Source organism: Papio anubis, chromosome 2 (genome assembly GCF_008728515.1).
Source record: "Papio anubis isolate 15944 chromosome 2, Panubis1.0, whole genome shotgun sequence".
Taxonomy (NCBI): Eukaryota; Metazoa; Chordata; class Mammalia; order Primates; family Cercopithecidae; genus Papio; species Papio anubis.
Window position 1 is genome coordinate 101,788,576 of NC_044977.1, and position 24,372 is coordinate 101,812,947.

The following is a 24,372-nucleotide window of genomic DNA, read 5'->3' on the forward strand; positions in this document are numbered from 1 at the left end:
CAGTATTTAAAGGAGGAATATGAAAATAAACTTGAATTTTCTTTGTAACTCTTGATTTATTTTTATTTTTCTACCCTGGATTTATCTTTGCTATCCTTTTGTCTTTAACTTGTGCCATTTTATTTTAGGCATTTTAAAAAATAAATAGTAAATCATTGAATCATTTATAAAAACAGATAATCCATTATTTTTAATAATCGAATTTAGTCATTTATAGGTTCCCCCAGAATTGTAGTAGACAGTTTTATAAAAATCTTTGTAAAGACTTTAATCCTTTGAATATTACCTTATTATTTTTATATTCTTGCTTTTTTCATTTCTATTTATTTGTGTTTGTATGTGATAAGACTGTGCTATTTGCTGTGAAGAAATGATTTGCTTTATTTTCTGCAAAGATATGGAAGACAGATTTAGTTTTTAATTGGCTACTACATTCAACATTTTTACAAATTTCTTAAGCCTTATTTATCTGATTATTGAAGACAAAGACAAAACTGTTTTGCCCATGGAAAATACAAAATTCAGTAATTTTTGTAATTCCTGCCTCTCCTTTTTATTCTTTGATATTTTGTTCTGGAAGTGTGAGCCCTGCATTCTGAATGAGTTTTTAGGATTGTATTCTAAATCACTAATTCTTCTTTCAACAGTAACCATAACCAATCTAAGGCTAATCCCATATATTGAGTTGCTCAAAGACAGTTTTTTTGTCCCTGGAAGTGTTTTCTAATTCTATGATCTGTGCCCCTTTTTTGTTTTTATTTTTAATTTTTTTGATCAAGGTGTTGAAATTAGGTGGTCAGGTGGACTCCTCCTGGATTCTAGTTTATGGGGGAGAGTTACCCTTAGTTTTCAGGGCTATTGTATACATTCCTTCTCTCCCTATTTTAATTGTTTTAATTGGTATTCTAAAGAGAATTCATAGGAGAAATTGCCTGACAGTTTCTGTCACCCTGCCATCTACCAGTAATACCATTTTGCTTTATCTTCAACAGAATGAGAAGTAATATTCATTTTCCATTCTGGTGTCTTTGAGCTTGGTTACATTGCTCTGGGCACCATGGAGAGGGATGGAGAGAGGAGCAAAGTCACAGTGAGGTTCATGCTACAACAGTAAATGTTTCTATTGCATGAACTTTAGGGTATAGTGTATCAATCATGAGAATACTTTTCATTTCTTTGTAACCTCTGTACTTCCCTTGGGCCATTCTTAAAAGTGTGTCTCTGCAGCTTCCTTCTCTCATTCTTCTTTGTCCCACTCTAGGTTTTCACTGGCATTTTTATGGCAGAAATGTGCCTAAAAATCATTGCTCTCGATCCCTACCACTACTTTCGCCGAGGCTGGAACATTTTTGACAGCATTGTTGCTCTTCTGAGTTTTGCAGATGTAATCTTTCAAAATACAAGCTGGCCATTCTTGCGTTCCTTCAGAGTGGTAAGGCACTTTCTTATTTTACTGCATAAACGTAGCCGACTAAGTGGAAAAAAAAGCCTTGAGAGAATTCAATGGTTATCTTGGACTAAACTTTAATTTATCTTACTTTAACCCCAGAACCAAAACTGCACTCCTCTTCCTGCACAGATCTTTGATAGCCTTGCAAGTCCCTGGGGGTCTTCGCTTAACTGAACCCTTATACCCTCAGCCCCTTCCTGCCAGAGATGACCCTTTAGGCAACTGGGTACAAAATTGTGTCTCCCAGTGTGGGGACTCTGCTCTTTGCTCTGTGCACAACCCTTCCAACACTCTTTTTCCCATGGATCTCTGAGGCAATAAATAAATAAGGGAAAATATTCCTATCTCTCTGGTCATACTGGGCTCACCGAGGGTGGGTGAAGACTGTAGAATGCATGGGAGGAATGCAGGGGAGCTGACGGCAGGTGCTATCTCACAAGTTTCCTTCTCACTGCTGCCAGTGCCACATTCCTGTTCTGTAGTCTTTGCCCTCTATGCAGTCTGGAAGCATTCTGGAAACCTTTACAGAGTGCCTAATATAAACTGACACGAGGGAAGGAACAAAGATGAGGAAATCACTGTCTTTCAGAAGTTTGCAGCACAGGAGTGATACAAGACTGGGCTACATGTACAGTACAGTGTGACAGAGTCCAGGAAAGGTATAGACAGAGGACTACAGATAAATCCAATCTGAGAGGGGAAACTAGAAAACCTCCAAGGTGGGATTTCGTCCCCTTTCAAAGATATTTACCTTTTCTTTTTTAGATAGGATTTCTAAGCCTATAGAGTAAGATACTTAATTCAGTTACCTAAGTGTACATTTTATTTTACTTTATTTTATTTTATTTTATTTTATTTTTTTGAGACGGAGTCTCGCTCTGACTCCCAGGCTGGAGTGCAGTGGCCGGATCTCAGCTCACTGCAAGCTCCGCCTCCGGGGCCACGCCATTCTCTTGCCTCAGCCTCCCGAGTAGCTGGGACTACAGGCGCCCGACACCTCGCCCGGCTAGTTTTTTTTTTTTTTGTATTTTTTTAGTAGAGACGGGGTTTCACCGTGTTCGCCAGGATGGATGGTCTCGATCTGACCTCGTGATCCACCCGTCTCGGCCTCCCAAAGTGCGGGATTACAGGCTTGAGTCACCGCTCCCGGCCATTTTGTATTTTTTTATACTTGGGATATAGTAAGAGGTTACACTGCTCAAAGTCAAGTGTTATTAAGCTTTTCTACTAATGTTTTATTAGCACTCAGGTAAGCAAAATTGCGTTTGCTTTATCATTGTTTAGGCTTATTACAGCCAGGCTCTAATGCACGGAAGTCTGTGGCATTGTCTCTGTATGAGAATGGAACCACAGTTTCTTCCTGGGATGCTCCTAGCTCCCCTTTGAGCAGACAATGACAGTCCTCTTCAAGCAGAAGCCTTACTGACCTGCAATATCTCCATCCCCAAATAGGGGATGTGCTTAACAAAATTGTACTTTGGAGTAAAACCGTCAGTTTACATCAAAAGTTAATATAAGAAACAACCTATAAAACAAGTTGCTATGTTTTCTCTAATGTTTGCTATAAAGTCTGTGAAGATCTAGGATAAAATTTATCTTTGGAAAAAGTATACAAGTCTTGAATAGCTGGTTGCCTTTTCTCTCCTGACTACAAATGTCATATTACTGTAATCATTCTTATGAGGCTTAGATTCAAACCCGTGGCCTGAATTATATAATGCAGAAGTTAGCAAACTTTCTCTGTAAAGGGCCAGATGGTAAATGTTTTCAGCCTTACAGGCTATGTGGTCTGTGTTGCAACCATTAAGCTTTGCCATTGTAGCATAAAAGAAGCCATAGACTTTCAAAAACCAATGAGCATGGCTATGTTCCAATAAACTTTATGGATACTGAAACTTGAACTTCACATGATTTTAAAGCATCATGAAATATCCTTTTGATTATTGTCATTTTCTTTTTTGAGACAGAATTTGGCTCTGTCGCCCACGCTGTAGTGCAGTGGCGTGATCTCAGCTCACTGCAACCTCCACCTCCCAAGCTCAAGCCATCCTCCCTCCTCAGCCTCCCGAGTTGCTGGGACTACAGATGCATGCCACCACGCCTGGCTAATTTTTGTATTTTTTGTAGACATGGTGTTTCACCATGTTGCCCAGGCTGTTCTTGAACTCTCTGGTGCTCAAGTGATCACCCACCTCAACCTCCCAAAGTGCTGGGATTATAGGTGTGAGCCACTGTGCCTGGCCTGATCATTTTTCAATCATTTAAATGTGGAAAAGTATTCCTGTCTCTGAGGTCATACAAAAATAGGCAATGGACTGGATTTGGCTCTCAGACCAGAGTTTGCTGACACTTGATATATTATATAGAATTCCAAAACATTCATTTTATATAACAATTATGTAGCCCAGTCACCATGCTGATCCCAAAGTTCTTATGATTAAAAAACTGAGACAAAATATTTCCTTGTGTGTGTGTGCGTGTGTGTGTGTGTGTGTGTGTGTGTGTGTGTGTGTGTGTGATGGAGTCTTGCGCAGTCTCCAGACTGGAATGCAACAGTGCAATCTCGGCTCACTGCAACCTCTGACTCCCAGGTTCAAGCGATTCCCCTGCCTCAGCCTCCTGAGTAGCTGGGACTACAGGCATGCACCACCATGTCCAGCTAATTTTTTTGTATTTTAGTAGAGATGAGATTTCACCATGTTGGCCAGGATGGTCTCAATCTCCTGACCTTGTGATCCACCCGCCTTGGCCTCCCAAAGTGCTGGGATTACAGGTGTGAACCACTGTGTCCAGCCAATATTTCCATTTTCAAATAAGAAAGTAGATACAGGTGAGCATTAGATTATGACAGAGAGTTGATGGCTATGTTCAGGATGGATTTAACTTTGAGAAGAGTTTTGGATGTCATAAGTTTGGGTATATGTCATTTGCTTTATAGATGAACAGATGGAATTTGTCCTTAACTGACTTTTCTTCCATTTTTGTTTGTTGTCTTTTTCTACAGCTCAGGGTCTTCAAGTTAGCCAAATCCTGGCCAACTTTGAACACACTAATTAAGATAATCGGCAACTCTGTCGGAGCCCTTGGAAGCCTGACTGTGGTCCTGGTCATTGTGATCTTTATTTTCTCAGTAGTTGGCATGCAGCTTTTTGGCCATAGGTTCAATTCTCAAAAGAGTGCAAAACTCTGTAACCCGACAGGCCCGACAGTCTCATGTTTACGGCACTGGCACATGGGGGATTTCTGGCACTCCTTCCTAGTGGTGTTCCGCATCCTCTGCGGGGAATGGATCGAAAATATGTGGGAATGTATGCAGGAAGTGAATGGATCGTCATCATTGTGTGTTATTGTCTTCATATTGATCACGGTGATAGGAAAACTTGTGGTATGTTTCTTAGATTTTTTTCAAAAAAATAAAAGACCCTACATGCCTCTCAAATGCATTACTTCATTTGCAGAACTTTACCAGTAAAAATTATTATTCTCAATATAATGCCAAATAAATATTTGAAATATTCATTCAAATTTTGTTTGAAAAAAGTATGATAAGCATGAAAAAAACCTATTTGACACATACTACTCATTTGACTGATGCCCCAAAATTTATTTTATTCCGGATGATTCTTCTAAGACAATAGTATTCTCTTCCCCAGTGATTGGCTGAAGTAGGAGTTTGTGAGTTCATGTGGCCAATAGGATGTAAAGAGATGTCCACTGGAGAAACTTGGGAACAATCTTTTGTTCTTAAGAAATATATGTTTAAAAAAATAATCCTTTTACTTCCTCTGGACTTTTTAATGACTGTGACCCCTGGAAAAGCCAGATCATGAGCTTGGAACTGTGGTGGAATTGCCCACAGGAATTTGGATCTGACATCCAGGACTGCTGTGCAGTCCTCTCCTGTTTGCACAAATTGAGAGACGGTGTACTCTGTGCAGTTTCTTTAGGTCCTGTTCCCCTAACTTCAATGAGGTAACGGTGCCTAGCCAGAGGGGTTTGAACCAAACCTGCAAGCATTATGCAACCATGAGAAGAGCCAGCCTAAAACAAAGCCAATACTGAGGCAGGTAGAGTGAAAAGAGAGAACAAACCTGTATTCGTGTCATAATTCGCCCCCTGTTCTATTTTCAAACTTCTTGTTATCCTACAGTTTTTTGTTATATAAGCTGGCTTGAGTGTGTTACTTGCAGCTGGAAGCATAGATATTTATGAGGAGGCTAATTAAGTGCACTTCATTGCCTTACCGCACAAGATCTTCAGGATCAAGTTGGGGCTATAGTGCAATATAATTAACTCTCTACACATGATAGCTTTATCCTAAGTACCTAATAAATGGTGTACCTAGACAGTAAGTGATACATACAAAAGCTCAGAAGAACAGGGCATCACCAGTGGGAGTGGGAGGAGAGCACTGAGAAAGGATTTGTGGAAGATTACAGAACTTGAAAAGACCACTTACAAGGTAAGGAGAACTTAGACAGATAGAGGAGAGCTTAAGCAAAGATCCCGAGATGGGAATTCTCACAGTGCAGCTGAGGAACTGTGACTAGACCCATTCACACCCACCGGGCACTTCTCTCCAAAGGCTGTCTATTGCCGAGTTGAAGAGAGCCACAAACAAAGGAATTTGAGGAGGTAAAGACGATGAATTAGAGGGTGTGTAATTATGAGCAAAGAACCCAGGTAGGAAGCTATTGGGATTACATTAATTTGAAGTGATATGTGGTTCAACAGAAGAGTTGCATATTTGGTCCAACCCCGTTGGCTTGGCCTCAATACATTACTAAGGTTAGGGCAACAGGACCTAAAGAAACTGTAAAGTACATCATCTCACAAATATGCAAATAAGAAAGGACTGTACATTGGGCTTGAATATCAGATTCATCTCCTTGTGGGAAATTCCAGGAAAAATCAAAGCTCACTATCCAGCTGTTCCTCAAGAAACGTACACTCTTAATTTTGCCATATGGTTATCCCATTCTGCTTTACCTTGGTGAGGGTCTACTCATCCATGTTCTTTATATGTAGGGAAAGTGGACTTGGCTATTTGTACCCTCTAATTTCAACTTTTATTCTGTCTTACTGTTTCCATTTCTTTCTCAATCTTTTATTTATTGGATAGATGAACTTTCTTAGGAGACAGTGGGACATAAAACTCTCATTTGATTCTGTTTTTAGTCTTGGGAAAAAGTTGTCCTGGAAACCCACTATATCTTTTCCTTTGCTAAACTTTCCTTTCTTCTTGCTACCCACCCCATTCCCAGGTGCTCAACCTCTTCATTGCCTTACTGCTCAATTCCTTTAGCAATGAGGAAAGAAATGGAAACTTAGAAGGACAGGCCAGGAAAACTAAAGTCCAGTTAGCACTGGATCGATTCCGCCGGGCTTTTTGTTTCGTGAGACACACTCTTGAGCATTTCTGTCACAAGTGGTGCAGGAAGCAAAAGTTACCGAAGCAAAAAGAGGTGACAGGAGGCTGTGCTGCACAAAGCAAAGATATCATTCCCCTGGTCACAGAGATGAAAAGGGGCTCAGAGACCCAGGAGGAGCTTGGTATACTAACCTCTGTACCAAAGACCTTGGGCATCAGGCACGACTGGACTTGGTTGGCGCCACTTGCAGAGGAGGAAGATGATGCTGAATTTTCTGGTGAAGATAATGCACAGCCCATCACACAACCTGAGGCAGAACAACAGGTATGAAGGTTCACACATTCACACATAGACTTAAAGGTCATACAAAGCTGGAGTTACCACAGGGCACTGGTTGCCTGCCCTTTTCTAGGCACTATGCAAGGATAATAAAGGTACAAAATGTGGCTGCCCTTTGATACCCACGTGCACATCTCAGGACAGGTTCTTTATTGTGGTCCTGCAAGTGTGGCACAGACAGGAGGTGTCAGAAGAGTTCAGAGGGGAACAAAATCAGAATGGGCTGGGATGACAGGGGGAGTTCCTTTGGTTGAACTCTACAAGAAATGTAGAATTTGGATTGGCTGAAAAGTGAGGAGAAGGGATTTGGGAGGTAAACTGAATCGCATGTTTTGTTTGTTGGTTGGTTTGTCTTTTTTTAAAAAGGGCAGTGCTGGGAACAACCTCAGTTTCTGCAGAGACCAATCTTGTGGGTGAGGAGTGGTGGGAGATGGGGGCTGTCAGGGAGTGTGAGGGCAATGGATACTGTATTAGTCTGTTCAGGCTGCTATAACAAAATATCATAGACTGGGTAACTTCTAAGCAACAGAAATTTATTTCTTGCAGCTCTGAAGCCTGGGAAGTTTCAGATCAAGGCAGCGACAGATTTGATGTCTGGGGAGGGCCCATTTACTGACTCATAGACAGCACCTTCTCACTGTGCTCATATAATGGAGGAGTGAACAACTTCCCCTGGGCCTATTTTATGAGCACATTAATAGAAGTCCACACATCTTAATGCTATCATCTTGGGGGGTTATGATTTCAGTATACAAAAATTGTGAGGAGCAGGCAGAAACATTCCAACCTTAAAAAATGCATAAAATAAACAACAAGGGACTTGTTCTGGATGCAGCAGGGGCTGTCTGTGTACTTGTTTCCTACCATGGTTGTGACATACTGCATTCCCACCAGCAACCTATGGGCATTCCATTGGCTCTGCATCCTGGCCAGTGTTTTTGTTGTCAGCCTTTTAAATTTTAACCATTCTAGTGGTTTTGTAGTGGTATCTAACTGTGGTTTTAATTCTAATTTCACCAACAAATAATGATATTGTATTGCTTTTTATTTACATTTTGGTCATTTGTGTACTTCATTGGTGAAGTGTCTATTACCCATTTTTATTAAGGGATTTGTCTTCCCATTATCGAATTGTAAGGCAACTTTCCCCACCCTTTTTGGCACCAGGGACCAATTTCATAGAAGACAATTTTTCCATGGATCAGGGTGGAGGGGGAATGGTTTTGGGACGATTCAAGTGCATTACATTTATTGTGCACTTTATTTCTATTATTATTACATTGTAATATACAATGAAATAATTATACAACTCACCATAATGTAGAATCCGTGGGAGCTTGTTTTCCAGCAATTAGATAGTCCCATCTGGGGGTGATGGCAGACAGTGACAGATCATCAGCCATTAGATTCTCATATGGAGCATGCAACCTAGATCCCTTCCATGTGTAGTTCACAGTAGGGTTCATGCTCCTATAAGAATCTAATGCCACCACTGATCTGATGGGAGGCGAAGGTCAGGCAGTAATGCGAGCGATGGGGAGTGGCTGTAAATACAGATGAAGCTTTGCTCACTCACCAGTCACTCACCTCCTGCTGTGTGGTCTGGTTCCTAGCAGGCCACAGACAAGTACTGGTCTCTGGCCTAGGGGTTGGGGACCCCTGTTGTAAAGAATAATTGTGTATTCTGAACACAAGTCCTTTTTCTGACATGTACATTTCACATATTTCCTACCAGTCTGTGGCTTGCATTTATTTTCTTAAGGGTATTTTTCAATGAGTATAAAGTTTTAATTTTGATAATATATAATTTAACAAAATTTCTCCTATGGTTCATGTGTTTTGTTTTCATTCTAAGAAATCTTTGCATAACCTAAACTCACAGAGGTTTTCTCACATGTTTTCTTTTAGAGTTTTATAGGTTTAACTCTCAGGTTCAAGTCCATGATCCATTTCAATTTAATGTTTGTGTATGGTGTGAGTTGAGGTATTGTTTTTCCTATATATGTATCCAGTGATTTCAGCCATATATTGAAAAGACTACTCTTTCTCCATTGAATTAACTTGGTATCTTTGTAAAAAAAAAAGCAATTGACCATATATGCATAGGTCTATTTCTGAAATATTACTTCTGTTTCATTGATTTATATATCTGTCTTTATATGAATACCACACTGTCTTGATTGCTGTAGATTTATATTAGATTTTGAAAGCAAGGTGTGTAACTTTGTTCTTTATTAAATTTGTTTTGTGTAGGTTCTTTGCATTTTTGTATGCATTTTAGAATCAACTTATCAAATTTTCACAAAAAAATTGCTGGAATTTTGTTTGGGACTGCATTGAATATATGGATCATTTTGTAGATAATTGGCATCTTACCAAAAATGAGTGTCCTGATTCATGAACATGTCTACCTCTCTACTTATTTAGATGTCCTTTAATTTCTCTTAGCAATGTTTTATGATTTTCATTGTACAAGTCTTGACATATTTTGTTAAATTTGTACTGAAGTAGTTAATGTTTTTCATACTATTGTAAATGTAATTTTAAGATATTTTAATTTCCATATGTTTATAGCTAGTATAATGAAATTGTCTTTTGTCTATTGACCTTGTATCTTCAAACCTTGGAAAACTGACTTATTAATTCTAAATCATTTTGTGTAAATTGAGTAGAATTTTCTGTTTATACAGTTTTTTACCTGAAGAGAAAAACCGTTTTACTTCTTCTTTAAAAAAAATCTATATTTTTTTTCTTCCTTTATTATACTGGCTAGGATCTATAGTATAATCTTTAACAGAATTGGTGAGACAGGATATATTGCCTAGCTCTTAATCTTAGATAGAAAGCATAATCTTTCACTATTAAATTGAGGAATCACTATTTTAGTTGAGGAAGTTCCTTTTATTCCTAGTTGTTGAGAGTTTTATTTTTAATTACAAAAATATGTTGAATTTCTGAAATGCATTTTTTGCATGTATTAAGATGATCATTGTGTTTTTTTCTTATTTATTTTGAATGTTAAATCACCTATGCATTCCTTAGATTATCCCTACTTGGTTACAGCATATTATCCTTTATATGTATCTAGATTCAATTTGCTAATATTTTGTTAAGCATTTTGCAGGCAGAGTTTCTCCTTTGTAATGTGTTTGGCTTTGGTATCAGATTAACATGGGCCTCATTAAATGAGTTGAGAAGTCTTCCTCCTTTTCTATTTCTGAGACACTGTGTGTATAACTGGTATTATTTCTTCTATTAATGTTTGATATAATTTACCAAATATTCATTAAAGTGGGCATAAGTTGTCTTTTTTGGAATTTTTAAATTATGAATTCAATTTCTTTAATAAATATAGGACTATTCCAGCTTTCTACTTTTTTTGTTCCAATTTGGTTAATATGTATGTTTTAAAAATTAGATAAAGGAATTTATGGGTATAAAGTTGTTTATAGTATTTTCTTATTCTTTTAGTGTTTGTAGAATTTTTATAGTGTCTGTAGATTTCTAGTAGTGTCTGTAGTGATGTTTTTCCTCATGCATATTGATAATTTTTATCTTCCTTTCTATTCAATATAGTTAGAAGTTTATCAACTTCATTGATATTTTCAAAGAATCAGCTTTTGGTTTTATTTTTCCTTATTGTTTTTACATGTTTTTATTTTATAGATAGATTCTCTTTTTCTTATTTTTTTTCTTCCTTTTGCTTAGTATGGGTTTAATTTGCTCTTCTTTGTCTGGATTATTAGAGTGTACACTTCAGCTAGGGTCTGGCAAACTACAACCTATGGGCCATTTCTGGCTCACCCCTTGTTTTCTTTTTTAAATAAATATTTATTGACTCACAGCCACGCTAAATTGTTTACCTATTATCTCTGCTGCTTTAATGCCACAACAACAGAGTTAAATAGTCACAACAGAGACTTCATGGCCTGCAAAACCTAAGATATTTGCTAGTGGGCTCTTTAAGGGTAAAGTTTTTCAACCCCTGGCTTAGATTATTGATTTAAGTCTTTTTTTCTTTATTATTGCAAACATTTAAAACTACAAATTTCTCTTTAAGCACTGCTTTAGCTGCATTCTACTAATTTTGCGACGCTGTATTTTCCTCTTAACTTGTTTAAAAATGTATTCTAATTTCTCTTGTGATTTCTGCTTTGCTCATCAATTATTTATGAGTGTTGTTCAATTTTCAAATAATTAAAGATTCTCCTGATATACTTGTTATTCATTAAAGTTTTATTTTTTTGTGGCCAAATAATATATTTTATATGCTTTAAACCTTTTAAAATTTCTTGAGATATGTTTTATGATTTTTTTGTTTTTTATGTTCCAGCATATAGTCTGACTTGGTGAATGTTCAATATGCAATTGAAAGGAGTATGCACTTTAAAAGAGTGATTGGGTGAAGTGCTATATTTGTGTCAATTAGATCAAGTTGGTTGTTAGTGTTGTTCAAGTCTTCTATGTCCTTATTGATTTCCTCTTATCTTCAAATATTAGGACACCAGTGTTGCAATTTTTAACTGTAGTTGTGAATTTGTTTGTTTCTAATTTTAGTTTCATTAAGTTTTTTACTTCATGTATTTTGAAGCTCTGTTATAAGGAGAACACATACCTAGGATTGTTAGGTGTTTCCTTTATCCTTATTAAATGTTCCTTTTCATCTCTGATAACATTCTTTATTCTGGAGCCTACTTTGTCTGATATTAATATATCTACTCCAACTTTCTTATGTTTAGTATTTGTATGGTATCGTTTTTCTTCTTTTATTTTAATCTATGGGTGTTTTTATATTTAAAATGCATTTCGTATACACATCATATTGTTAAATCTTGCTTTTCTCTTGCAGGTAATCTTTTTATTTTAGAATAATTTTAGGTTTACATGAATATTGTATAGTAGAGAGAGTTCCCGTATACTCCACATCCAGTTTCCCTCTCATTAACATTTTACATTGGTATGGTACATTTTTTACAATTAATGAACCAAGATGAATAATTGTTAACTAAAGTCCATAGTTGATTTATATTTCCTTAGTTTGTATCTAGCACACAGTTTTCCTACCCCAGGAGTCTACTCAGGATACCACATTACATTTAGTTGTCGCATCTTCTTAGGCTTCCTCAGTTTTTCAGACATTCCCTGTTTGTGATGACTTTGATATTTTAAAGTGACATTGGTCAGGTGTGTTGTAGAATGTACCCCAATTTGGATTTGCTGTAATTTTTCTCATAGATTGAGATTACAGGTTGTAGGGAGAAATACCACAGAGACAAAATGCTCTTCTCATCATATCATATCAAAAGTGCATGCTATTACTATTTATGTTAACCTTGATCACTTGGCTGAGGTAGTGTTTGTCAGTCTCATCCTCTGTAAACTTACTCTTCTTTACCCCTTTTTCCTCACCATACTCTTTGAAAAGTAGTCACTATGTTTAGCACACACGTAATGAATGAAGAGAAATTTTATTTTCTTATCCAGTCTGATAGTTGCTGCCTTTTAATTTGAATGCCTGGGTCATTTACATTTAATGTAATTCTTGATACATTTGAATTTGTTTTAACTATTATTTGTTCCCTTACCTCACTTTTCCCTGCCTTATTTTGGATTGAGTATTTTTTCAGTATACTATTTTATCTCCCTTACTGGTTTATTCTGTAGAAACAGATACCAATGTGTGGGGTTTCTCCACATCAAGCAACAATCCAACACTCTGGACACTAACTGAGTGTACAACAGTTCAACTCAATTCTTGTTTTGTTCTGGATCTTGGAGAAGAAGCATTCAGTCTGTAACCATTTAAATGTAGTGTTGAATATGCCCTTTAGCAAGTTACAGAAATTCCACTCCATTTGTAGTTTGCTGAGTGTTTTTATTACAGTGTTTTCTTTTGTCAAGTGCTTTCTCTAGATGTATTTAGATGATAATGCTTTTGTCCTTATTTCTATTCACTTTTCAGATGTTAAATCAACTTTTTATTCCCAGAATAAATCCCACTTGGTCATGGCATATAATCATTTTTATATATTGTTGGGAATTCAGTTTGCTAGTGTTTTGTTAAGAATTTTTTCTTCTATATTTATAAGAGATATTGGTTTATAGTTTATTTTTCTTGTGATGTCATTGTCTGGTATTTATATCAGGGTAATACTGGCCTCAAATATTGCCCAAATGAGTTAAGTGTTCCTTCTTCTATCTTTTTCAAGTCTTAGTGAAAATTTGGTATTAATTTTTCTTTAAATGTTTAGTAGAATTGACCAGTAAGGCATTTGGGTCTGGGCTTTTCTTTGTGGGAATTTTGGTTTTCAAATATAACTTATTTTTTAGAGCAGTTAAAAATTGAGCAGAAGGTACAGAAATTTCCTACATACACCTTCACCCTACATATGAATAGCATCCCCCATTATCAACATTTCCCCCCAGAGTGGTACATTTGTCATAATTGACAAACCTACTTTGACATGTAATTATCACCCAAAGTCCATAGTTTACATCAGGGTTTAGTTTTGGTATTGTACAGTGTGTAGTTTTAGACAAATGTATAATAAATATATCCACCATTATAGTATTATACAGAGTGGTTTTACTGCTCCAGAAATCCTCTGTGCTCCTCCTATTTATCTCTTCAACTCCCAACCTCTGGCAAACGCTGTCCTTTTTATTGTCTCCATAGTTTTGTCTTTTCCAGAACATGATATTATTGGAATCATATAGTATATAGTCTTTTCAGATTGGCTTCGTTCACTTAGGATTATGCATTTATGTTTCCCCCATGTCTGTGCATTGCTTGATAATTCATTTCTTTTTGTTGCCCTTGTACTTTTTCCTATTTTTGTTTTCCACTTCTTTTCTGCATTTTGTGGTTTAAATCAAACATTTCATATGGTTCCATTTTCTCTTCTTTCTCAGTATATCAGTTTTACTTTTTCTTTTTACTTTTTTTAGTGGTTGTCCTAGAATTTTCAATATACATTTTCAACTGATCCAAGTCCACTTACAAATAACATTACTTCATGGGTAGTGTGCATAGCTTATAATAATAAAGTAATCCCAGTTCCTCCCTTACATTCTTTGTATAATTGCAGTCATTTATTTTATTTATTCATTAGTAAAATAACATATTTGAAATATATATTTAAATACATTGTTGTTATTATTATTTTGAACAAAGTGTTATCTGTTAGATAAATTAAGAATAAGAAAAATAAATGTGTTTGTCGGGTGCAGTGGCTCACGCCTATAATCCCAGCACTCTGGGAGGCCAAGGCAGGTGGATCACCTGAGGTCAGGAGTTTGAGACTAGCCTGGCCAACATTGTGAAACCCCATCTCTACTAAAAATACAAAAATTAGTCAGGCATGGTGGCAGGTGCCTGTAATCCCAGCTACTCAGGAGGCTGAGGCATAAGAATCTCTTGAACCCAGGAGGCGGAGGTTGCAGTGAGCTGAGATTGCTCCATTGCACTCCAGCCTGGGTGACAAGAGTAAAACTCCATCTCAAAAAAAATGTGTTTTTATTTTGCTTCACTTATTATTTAGTCCTTATCTTTCTTTCTTTATGTAGATCTGAGTTTCTGACCTATACCATTTTCCTTACCTCTAAACAACTCCATTTAACATTTCTTACAAGATAGGTAAGGCAACAAATTTCCTCAACTTCTGTTTGTCTGAGAAAGTATTTCTCCTTTACTTTTAAAGAATAATGTCACAGGGTACAGAGTTCTAGGTTGGTGGATTTTTTCTCTCAGTTCTTTAAATATTTAACTCTCTTGCTTCACTCTTCTTGCTTGCATGATTTCTGACAAGTCAGACATAATTTTTACCTTAGCTCCTGTGTAGGTAAAGTGTTTTCTTCCTCTATCTTCTTTCAGGATTTTTTATCTTTGATTTTCTGTAGTTTAAATATGATATGTCTGTCTAAGTGTAGTTTTTTGGATCTTTATCTTGCTTAGTCTCTCAGCTTCCTGGATGTGCAGTTTGGTTCTGATATTAAATAGAGGGAAACTCTTGGTCATTATTGTTTCCAATAATTCTTCGATTTCTTTCTTTCTTCTCCTTCTGGTATTGCCATTACATGTATCTTATACCTTTTGTAGTTGTCCCACAGTTCTTGAATATCTTGTTCTGGTTTTTAGAAATCTTTTTCTGTTTACTGAAAAGTTTCTGTTTACTGAAAAGTTTTTGATATTTTCATTGAGATATCCTCAAGCTCAGAGATTCTTTCCTTCAGCATGTCCAATATACTGATAAACCCATCAAAGGCATTCTTTATTTCTGTTAAATGTTTTTTATCTCTAGCATTTCTTTTTGGTTTTAGAATTTCCATTTCTCTGTTTACATTGTTAATCTGTTCTTGCATACTGTCTGCCTTATCCATTAGGGTCCTTAGCAGATTAATCATAGTTGTTTTAAATTCCCTGTCTGATAATTCTAACATCCCTGTTATATCCGAGTTGGATTCTGATGCTTGCTCTGGCTCTTCAAACTGTGGTTTTTTTGTTTTTTGTTTTGTTTTTGTTTTGTCTTTTGGTATACTTTTTAATTATAGCCAGACATGATACACAGAATGAAAGAAACTGCTATGAACAGACCTTTAGTAATGTGGTGAAAAGGAATGGGGGAAGGGGAAGTGTTCTATAGTCCTATGATTAGGTCTCAGTCTCTTGGTGAGCCTGTGCCTCTGGGCTGTGAACTTTGTAAGTGCTTCTTAGTCTCCCTTAGGTGGGATAGGATGACTAGAGTGGGCTCGATAGGTACTTCTCTTCTTTCACAGGGATGGCTAGAACCAGCTGGAGTTGGGTATTTCCCTTCTCCTAAATCAGTCAGTCTATGATAAACCCCAGCAGGTTAGGCTCTAGTTAAATCATTTCTCTTGAAGGCAGAACTTGTTGGAAAGAATGTAATCCTGTACCAAACATTAAAATGGTTCCTTTTTCAGTCCCCCTTCAAGCCAGAAGCTTGAAGGGATGTTTCTCTGGTATTCTCAGTGAGAACCTGGGAGAGCTCCAAGAGGTAAACCTCACAAAAGTGTGGTGGCCTCCCTCATGACTGGGTACCCTTGGAGGTTTTTTTTAAAAAATCTCTTAGACATACTGAGCCTTTAGCAATTTGTCAGTTACAGTTCAGGTTTTCTTTACCCGGCACTGGTTCCCATTAAGGTTTTGGCTCCGTAAGTTGTGATTCTCTGTATTTGCCTGCATCTCCAGTTTTAGAGGCAGTGTTAGCTCCATAACTTCACTTCTCTTACATATCTAGGAAGAGTTGTTGATTTTTCCATTGTTCATCTTTTTATTTGTTGTTAGGATAGAGTGGTGACTTTCAAGGTTCTTACTTGATGAACCAGAAACCAGAAGTATCTACACAAAGTTTTTATATTACAAAATCAAGCTCTTTACTTGTAGGGCTATTCAGATTTTCTGTTAATTCTGCTTGTTATTTTATATATTTCTATGAATATGTTAATTTCATTGAAGTTATTTAATTTGTTAACATACAATTATTCATAATATTTTCTTACAATCCTTTTGATTTCTGTAAGGTTAATACTAATCCCCTCCCCACCTTTTTTTTAGTAATTTAGATCTTTTGATTCATGGTTAGTCTAGTTCACATCTTGTCAATTTTGAAAATCTTTTCAAATAGCCAACTTTCAGTTTTGTTAATTTTCCTCTAATATTTTTGTACCCTCTATTCATTAATTTCTGTCAAATATTTATTATATCCTTTCTTCTGCTTCCTTTGATTTTTACTTTTCTCTTCTTTTTTCTGTGTCTTAAATGAAAGATTAGGCTATTGATTTGAAATTTTTCTTGCCTTTTTATTGTAGGTTTTTTTATAGCTATAAATTTCTAATCAGTGTTTAGCTGTATCAAATACATTTTATTTTCATTTTTATTTTCTATATATTTAATTGTGTTTTTATTTTATCTTATTTTCTAATTCTTCTTATGATTTCTTCTTTGACCCACTGCTTATTAAAAAATGTGTTGTTTAATATTTATAAATTTCTCAAATTTCTAACTGTTATTAATTTCTAATTTCACTCCATTGTGATTAGAGAACATACTTCATACAATTTCAGCCCTTTTAAATTTTTGAGGCTTCTTTTGTGGTGTAGTGTATTGTCTATCCTGGAAATGTTCCATTTGTACCTGAGAAGAATGTGTACTCTGCCATTTGGAATTAAGCGTTCTATAGATGTCCGCTAGGTTTAACTGGTATATAGTTTTGTTCAAATCTTCCGTTTCCCTGTGGATCTTCTATCTAGTCGTTATTCATTCATTTCTGAAAATGAGGTATTGAGGTCTCCAATGTTTACTGTTGAATTATCTGTTTCTCCCAACAATTATGTCAGTTTTTGCTTCATATATTTTGGGGCTCTTCTGTTAGGTGTATGTATGTTTATAAATGCTATATCTTCCCAATATTTTGACTCTTTTATCATTATAAAATGTCCCTCTTCATCTCTAGTAAGTTTTTTGTTTTTAAATCTATTTTATCTGATGTTAATAGAGTCATCCCAGCTTCTTTTATGGTTGCTGTTTGCGTAACATGTCTTTTTCCATTCTTTCATTTTCAATCTATTTATATCTTTGAATCTAAAATGTGTACTCTGCAGACAGTGTATAATTGGATCTTGTTTTCTTATCTATTCTGGCAGTCTCTGCCTTCTGATGGGATTGGTTAACCCATTCATATTTAATGCTATTGTTAACACAGTTTATTTATCGTATTTTCCTCTTTGTCTTCTATATGTCTTCCATGTTTTTTCCTTTATTATTTCTCTACTGCTTCATTTGCATTAAGTGAATATTTTCTAGTGTAACATTTTAATATCTTTAGTTTTTTTTCAAAATCTTTTTGAATTATTTCCTTATTTGGGTGCTCTAAAATTTGACATATACATCTAACTCATCAGAATCTGTCTCAGATTTATATTAATTCCAGTAAGCTATAGAAATATTACTCATATATAGCTCTATTTCCTCTCTCCTCTTTTTGTATTGTTTTTAATTCTACATATTATATTCATACATGTTAAAACCCAAGCAACATTTTTTTATTATTGCTTAATATAACTAGATGTCTACTAAAGGAGCTGAGAAAATTAAAAAAAATAAGTGTGTATTTATAAGATTTACTTTAATAATCTTCTTAGTTACTTTTGGCTCTCTTCATTTGTTCCTGTGAATGTGAGTTACCTGCAGGTGTGATTTTCTTACTCCAATGCAACTTTGCTCCCACCCATATCCTTTGTGCTCTTATTAGCAAATATGTTTTTTTAATTTCTATGTTACATATCCAGCAACACAATTTTAAACATAATGTTTTACACAATTGCTTTTGAAATCAGCTAAAAGAAGAAAGGAAAAGAAATATATATTTTTTACTATATTTGTGTGTGTGTGTTGGGGGGTGCTGTATTACCATTTAGGGTTACTTGTTTTTAGTCTGGAAGATATCCTTTAGTATTCTTTATAAGGTAGGGCAACTACCAAAGAATTCTCTGTATTTATCTGGAAACACGATTATTTCATCTTCATTTTTGAAAGACAGCCTCACTGGACATAAAAATCTTGGTTCACTGTTGTTTTTTCTTTCAGCACTTTGAATATATCATATCACTGCCTTTTGGCTTCCATTATTTCTAATGCAATGTCAATGTTAATTTTATCAATGTCACCTTGTACATGATGAACCACTTTTCTCTTGCTACTAAGATTTTCTCTTTTCTTTGTCTTTCAGCACTTTTACTATGATGTGTCTAGGTGTGGATCTCTTTGTGTTTTTTCTACTTGGGGTTTCATTGAGCTTCTTAGATGTGGAGTGCTAGGATTTCAATGTGTCCTCTAAAGTTTATGTGTTGGAGAATTAATTCCCAAAGTAACAATGTTGAGAGGTAAGGCCTTTAATAGGTGATTAGATTATGAGGGCTCTGGTCTCATGAATGGATTAATGCTGTTATTGTGGGAGTGGTTTAGTTACTGTGGAAGTGGGTTCCTAATAAAAGACTGAGTTTGGCCCCCTTCCCTTCTTTCACTTTCTTGCCTTGTGATGCCTTCTGCCATGTTATGATGCAGCAAGAAGTCCTTCACAAGATGCTGGCCTGCTGATCTTGGTCTTCCTAGCCTCTAGAACTGTAGGAAATACATCTCTGTTCTTTATAAATTACTAATTTCAGGAATTCTATTATAGCAGCATAAATTGGACTAAGACATGTAGATTAATGTTTTCAATCAATTTTGAGAAGTCTTCAGCCATTATTTATTTAAGTATTTTTTCTGTTCATTTTTCTCTGTTTCCTTTCTGGTCTGTGTGCTTAATGGTGCACCACATTTCTCTGAGGCTCTTTTTATTTTTCTTTCTTTTGTTTTCTCTGTGCTCTTTAGATTGCACAGTCTCCATTGATTCATCTTTAAATTCACTGGTTCTTTCTTCAAATGTACTGTTGGTCTCTCTAGTGACTTTTTCATTTCAGTTATGATACTTTTCAACTCCACAGTTTGTATTTGGCTCTGTTTAAAATATAATTTCTATTGATATTTTGCACTTGATTGTACCTTGTCATAGTATGTTTTATTTCCTTAAGCATTGCACCTTTTAATTCTTTAAATATATTTATAATGGCTTCTTTGCATTCTTTATCTTTTAGCTCTGACATCTTGACCCTTTCAAGTGCAGTTTCTATTACTGATTGTTTTCCCCTGTATGGGTCATGCTTTCTTGTTTTTTGCACATTTCATAATTTTTTGTATTGGACATTTTAAGTAACATATTGTGGAAACTCTATAACTGATTCACTTTTCTCCTCTCTGGGGCTTCTTTATTAAATGGCAATCTCACTAGACTATTTTAGTGGAGTCTACTCCCTCTCCAACCCATCCCCCTCCATTCACACACAATGTGAAACCTTTGGTGTCACTCCTAGGACAGTACGTCCTTGGATGTGCACACAGTCAGTCTAGGATGACTGTTGTTTCAGCAAGGCTATCTTTGACTGTCTCCTGTGATCTCTCTGTTAAGCTGTCTGCCTCTTTTGGTATTATACTTTGATTTTAGGCTCAACTAATTGCTAGATAATTGCTCTATTTTCCTTGACAATGCCATGGGGCATAAATTGCTCAACTGTCTGATTCAATTAAATTCTGGAAGTGATAGCTTTTAAGCGCAGTCTTTGAGATTTGCTTTGACCCCAGGGGGACTCTCCTTAGCTGTTTCTTTTCATAGTTCCTTGTGGTGAGCTTCCTAACCTATATTTTAGTTTGTTGCCTTTATTGAAGGAGAGCTACCAGTCTCTTCTTATTTGCTTACCAACAAAATACCCATTGTTTTCAAGAGCACTCTTAGACTTTTACTTCCCCACACCACTTTGTTTCAAATAAAGTCAGTTCTATGGAGAACTTCAAAGCTCTTTTTTCTTATGAATTGCCTCCCACTCTGGGCAAAATCTCTTAGGCACAATTCCAGGCACTCGGGCAGGGGCAGTAGCCTCTCAACTTCTCAGTTTCCTTCTTCCTTAATCCTCCCCACCCCCAGAGCTTTCGCCCTACAAGTAAGCTGGAATGAGGGTGATTCTAGTATTCTTGGGCTGCCGCTTCTGGGATAAAGTCTCTGCCCTATGAGTGGAGGGCTAGATGGAAAAAGGGAGCCGACATTTTGGCCACACTCACCAGAAATTTAGAGGCCTTAACTCAGAATTGGAAGAGATAAGAAATGCTGGTGGCCTGAAGCTGCTGCTGCTTTTTTTTTTTTTTTTCCCCATAACTCATACATTTTTATTGGTAGACATTTCGTGGTGTTGTAATCATTTATGTATTGGAAAATGGGATTATTTTTGATGATAACAGCATTTCTTTATTTCAAACGCATTGAATGACCACCATGTGACAGGCCTTGCACTAAGATAAAATAAATATGCAATAAGTAATTTTTTTTTTGAGGCAGAGTTTTGCTCTTGCCACCCAGGCTGCAGTGCAATGGCACAATCTCATCTCACTGCAACCTCTGCTTGCCGAGTTCAAGTTATTCTACTGCCTCAGACTCCCAAGTAGCTGGGATTACAGGAGTGTGCCACCATGCCTGGCTAATTTTGTATTTTTAGTAGAGATGGGGTTTCACCATGTTGGCCAGCCTGGTCTTGAACTCCTGACCCCAGATGATCCACCCACCTCAGCCTCCCAAAGTGGTAGAATTACAGGCATGAGCCACTGTGCCTGGCCTGCAATACGTAATTTAACATGTAGGCAGTATTTTTTTAAATAAAAGCATTTAAAAAGATTTTCCTTTTATGCAGATATCATTGATGTGCCTTTCCATTCAAAAGGCTCAATGTCTTCTTTTTCAATTTCATTAAAAAATTTGATTTCATTAGTTTTTGGGGAATAAGTGGTTTTTGGTTACATGGATATTTCTACTTGGGGTTTCATTGAGCTTCTTAGATGTGGAGTGCTAGGATTTGAATGTTCTTTAGCAACGATTTGTGAGATTTTGGTGCACCCATCACCACATCCCTTGATTGGGAGCTAGGGTAGAGGAAACTCTATCTTTTTGGCCACCTCTGTCTAAAGTGGAGCTTCCATAAAACTTGCTGGAAGGGCCTGGGGGAGACATCAGATCATGGCTTCAGTGTCATCAATTTCTACCATTCTTACTGAATTTTAGTAGATTTTCTTGAATGAATGTTTCTTCATTTGCTGTACACTCTCAGAATAATTTCCAGAGACTTCAAATTATTTTTAAAACAGTTTTCACCACTTACACTTATTTCCCTAGGGAGAACGTTCACAGAGATTCTCATGCTATCATCCACGGAAGTGAAACTCTATGTGACTTCTTTATTAAATTCTAAATGTATTCATTTAAAGACATTTTCAGATTATTATGTTACTTTCATCTTTTTCTCAAGTGAATTCACCTCCTAGTTGTTAATTTTAGGAAGTCTACTGATTTTATGTTTGTTTCCTCATACATTTTGGAATGTTAGCTTAAAAGCTCATCTTTAGTGGGAGGATCTGTCATTCTCTTTACAGTCTAAGTTCTATGATTGTCTGTAATAAATCCTTCTGTGGCATCCATTTCAGATCCATGTCTTATATTGCCAACTTTGGATTGTGGTCTAATAGTGATACAAGTCATATTGCAGATCAAGTCACTGAACCAGTGGATACCTTTGCCCAGGTCCTATTTCTGAGGTTGTACTTCTTCCTGTCTCACTAGGTATGCAGCTTTGTACAATTGTAATTATAAGCATTTGCTACAGCATTTTTTTTTTTTTTGGCTTTTTTTCTTAAGTGCAAGAACTTTACCTCAGCCCCTAGTTTCAAGTCTTAAATATAGCTCTGGTTCCTTTCCTCGTCTTAGGGTACTTTTAGACACCATTACCTGCTATCTTATTTAAATTTTTACTACTTTATATTTCGTTTCTGTGTCTAGTCCATAGACAGGTTACCCCTTTTTGTATGCATATGTTTGTGAGGTATATTTGTGGCTATATTAGTGAGGTGACAATGCTAGTAGCCCTTGCTCACTCTCAGCACCTCCTCAGCTTCAGAGTCCACTCTGGCTGCACTTGAGGAGCCCTACGGTCTGCTGCTGCACTGTGGGAGCCCCTCTCTGGGCTGGCCGAGTCTGGAGCTGGCTCCCTCCATTTGCCGGGAGGTGTGGAGAGAGAGTCGTGGGCGGGAACCCAGGATGCGCTTGGCACTGGCAGGCCAGTGTGAGTTCTGGGTGGGTGCAGGTGCAGGCTCAGTGGGGCCTGAATCTCAGCACTGCGGACCCCTGCTGGGTTTGATGGAGGGATGAGCTCCCTCTGGGCTGAGCTCCCTCTGGGCTGCTGGAGTACCCAGGCTAGGTGCCGCAAAGTCCCACCCTGAGTGCCATTGAAAGGTGAAGCAGGCTGGGCTTCTGGGTTGGGTGGGGACTTGGAGAACTTCTCTGTCTAGCTAAAGGATTGTTAATGCACCAATCAGCATTCTGTGTCTAGTTCAAGGTTTGTAAATGCACCAATCAGCACTCTGTGTCTAGCTAATTGGGTAGGGGACTTGGAGAACTTTTGTGTCTAGTTAAAGGATTGTAAATGCACCAATATGCGCTCTGTGTCTAGCTAAAGGTTTGTAAATGCACCAATCAGCGCTCTGTCAAAATGGACCAATCAACTCTCAGTAAAATGGACCAATCAGCTCTCTGTAAAATGGACCAATCAGCTCTCTGTAAAATGGACCAATCAGCAGGATGTGGGTGGGGTCAGATAAGGGAATAAAGGCAGGCTGCCCAAACTTGCAGCAGCAACCGGCTGGTCCGCTTCCATGCTATTGAAGCTTTGTGCTATTGCTCATAGTGGTAAATCTTGTTGATGGTCACTCTTTGGGTCCTCACGGTTTTTAAGAGCTGCAACACTCACTGCGAAGGTCTGCCCCTTCACCTCTGAGGCCGGGGACACCACGAACCCACCAGAAGAGAGAAATTCTGGACACATTTTCGGACACGTATCTGAAGATCTGAAGGAACAAACTCCGGACATGCCATGTTTAAGAACTGTAACACTCACCATGAGGGTCTACGGCTTCATTCTTGAAGGCATTAAAACCCAGAACCCACCAATTCTGGACACATTAGTATATGTGTGTATTTTTACGTATGCTATTACATGAGTGGAGGAATGTTTCTGAATCATTACCTTATAATGTCACAGTTGCAGGAGTCTTCACATAGATGTTAGTGTAAAACATTCACCCAAGATGTAACTGTAACCTGCAAAAGGGTCTGGCTGCTAGCTGCTTATGAAAAGAATTCGAAATAATAACAAATTATGATAAGAGCAATATTCCCTTACTATCTGTGCCAGCAAGGGGAAGAGCAGAGACTCATTCTACTCTTCAATTTGTGGAAGGAGTGCGGGGGTTTTTAAAGAAAGCATTTGAGATACAGAAGAGGCAAGAGGGGTGAGGGGGTGCTCAGTGGTGTGACTTGCTCCCGTGGCACTTCTTGAATTGTTGTCCCATTTGGTGAAGGGGCTGGCACCATCATGGATCATGGATCCTGCCAGGTTACACATTAGTTGCAGTCAATCTTGTAGTCAGTCTACAGCCGGGGATAGGTTCCATTCTTGAAGTAATCTTGTTAGGGAATTCTAGGGGTATCTGGTCCCTATCAGGATCTGACTCTTGAAGCTTCTAAGAAAATTAATGATCACATAAAAGAGCATGATGTA

At 37.1% G+C, this 24,372-nt stretch overlaps 1 protein-coding gene across 1 annotated transcript in view; it reads left to right on the forward strand.

Moving 5' to 3' along the window:
* The window catches only part of SCN11A (sodium voltage-gated channel alpha subunit 11), a 116,034-nt gene that overhangs the window by 42,694 nt on the left and 48,968 nt on the right, over positions 1-24,372 (forward strand). Inside the window, exons 13-15 of the mRNA XM_003894659.5 lie at positions 1,262-1,432; positions 4,455-4,835; positions 6,715-7,146. Coding sequence (XP_003894708.2) covers positions 1,262-1,432; positions 4,455-4,835; positions 6,715-7,146 — 984 coding nt within the window. The remainder of the gene's footprint in view (positions 1-1,261; positions 1,433-4,454; positions 4,836-6,714; positions 7,147-24,372) is intronic.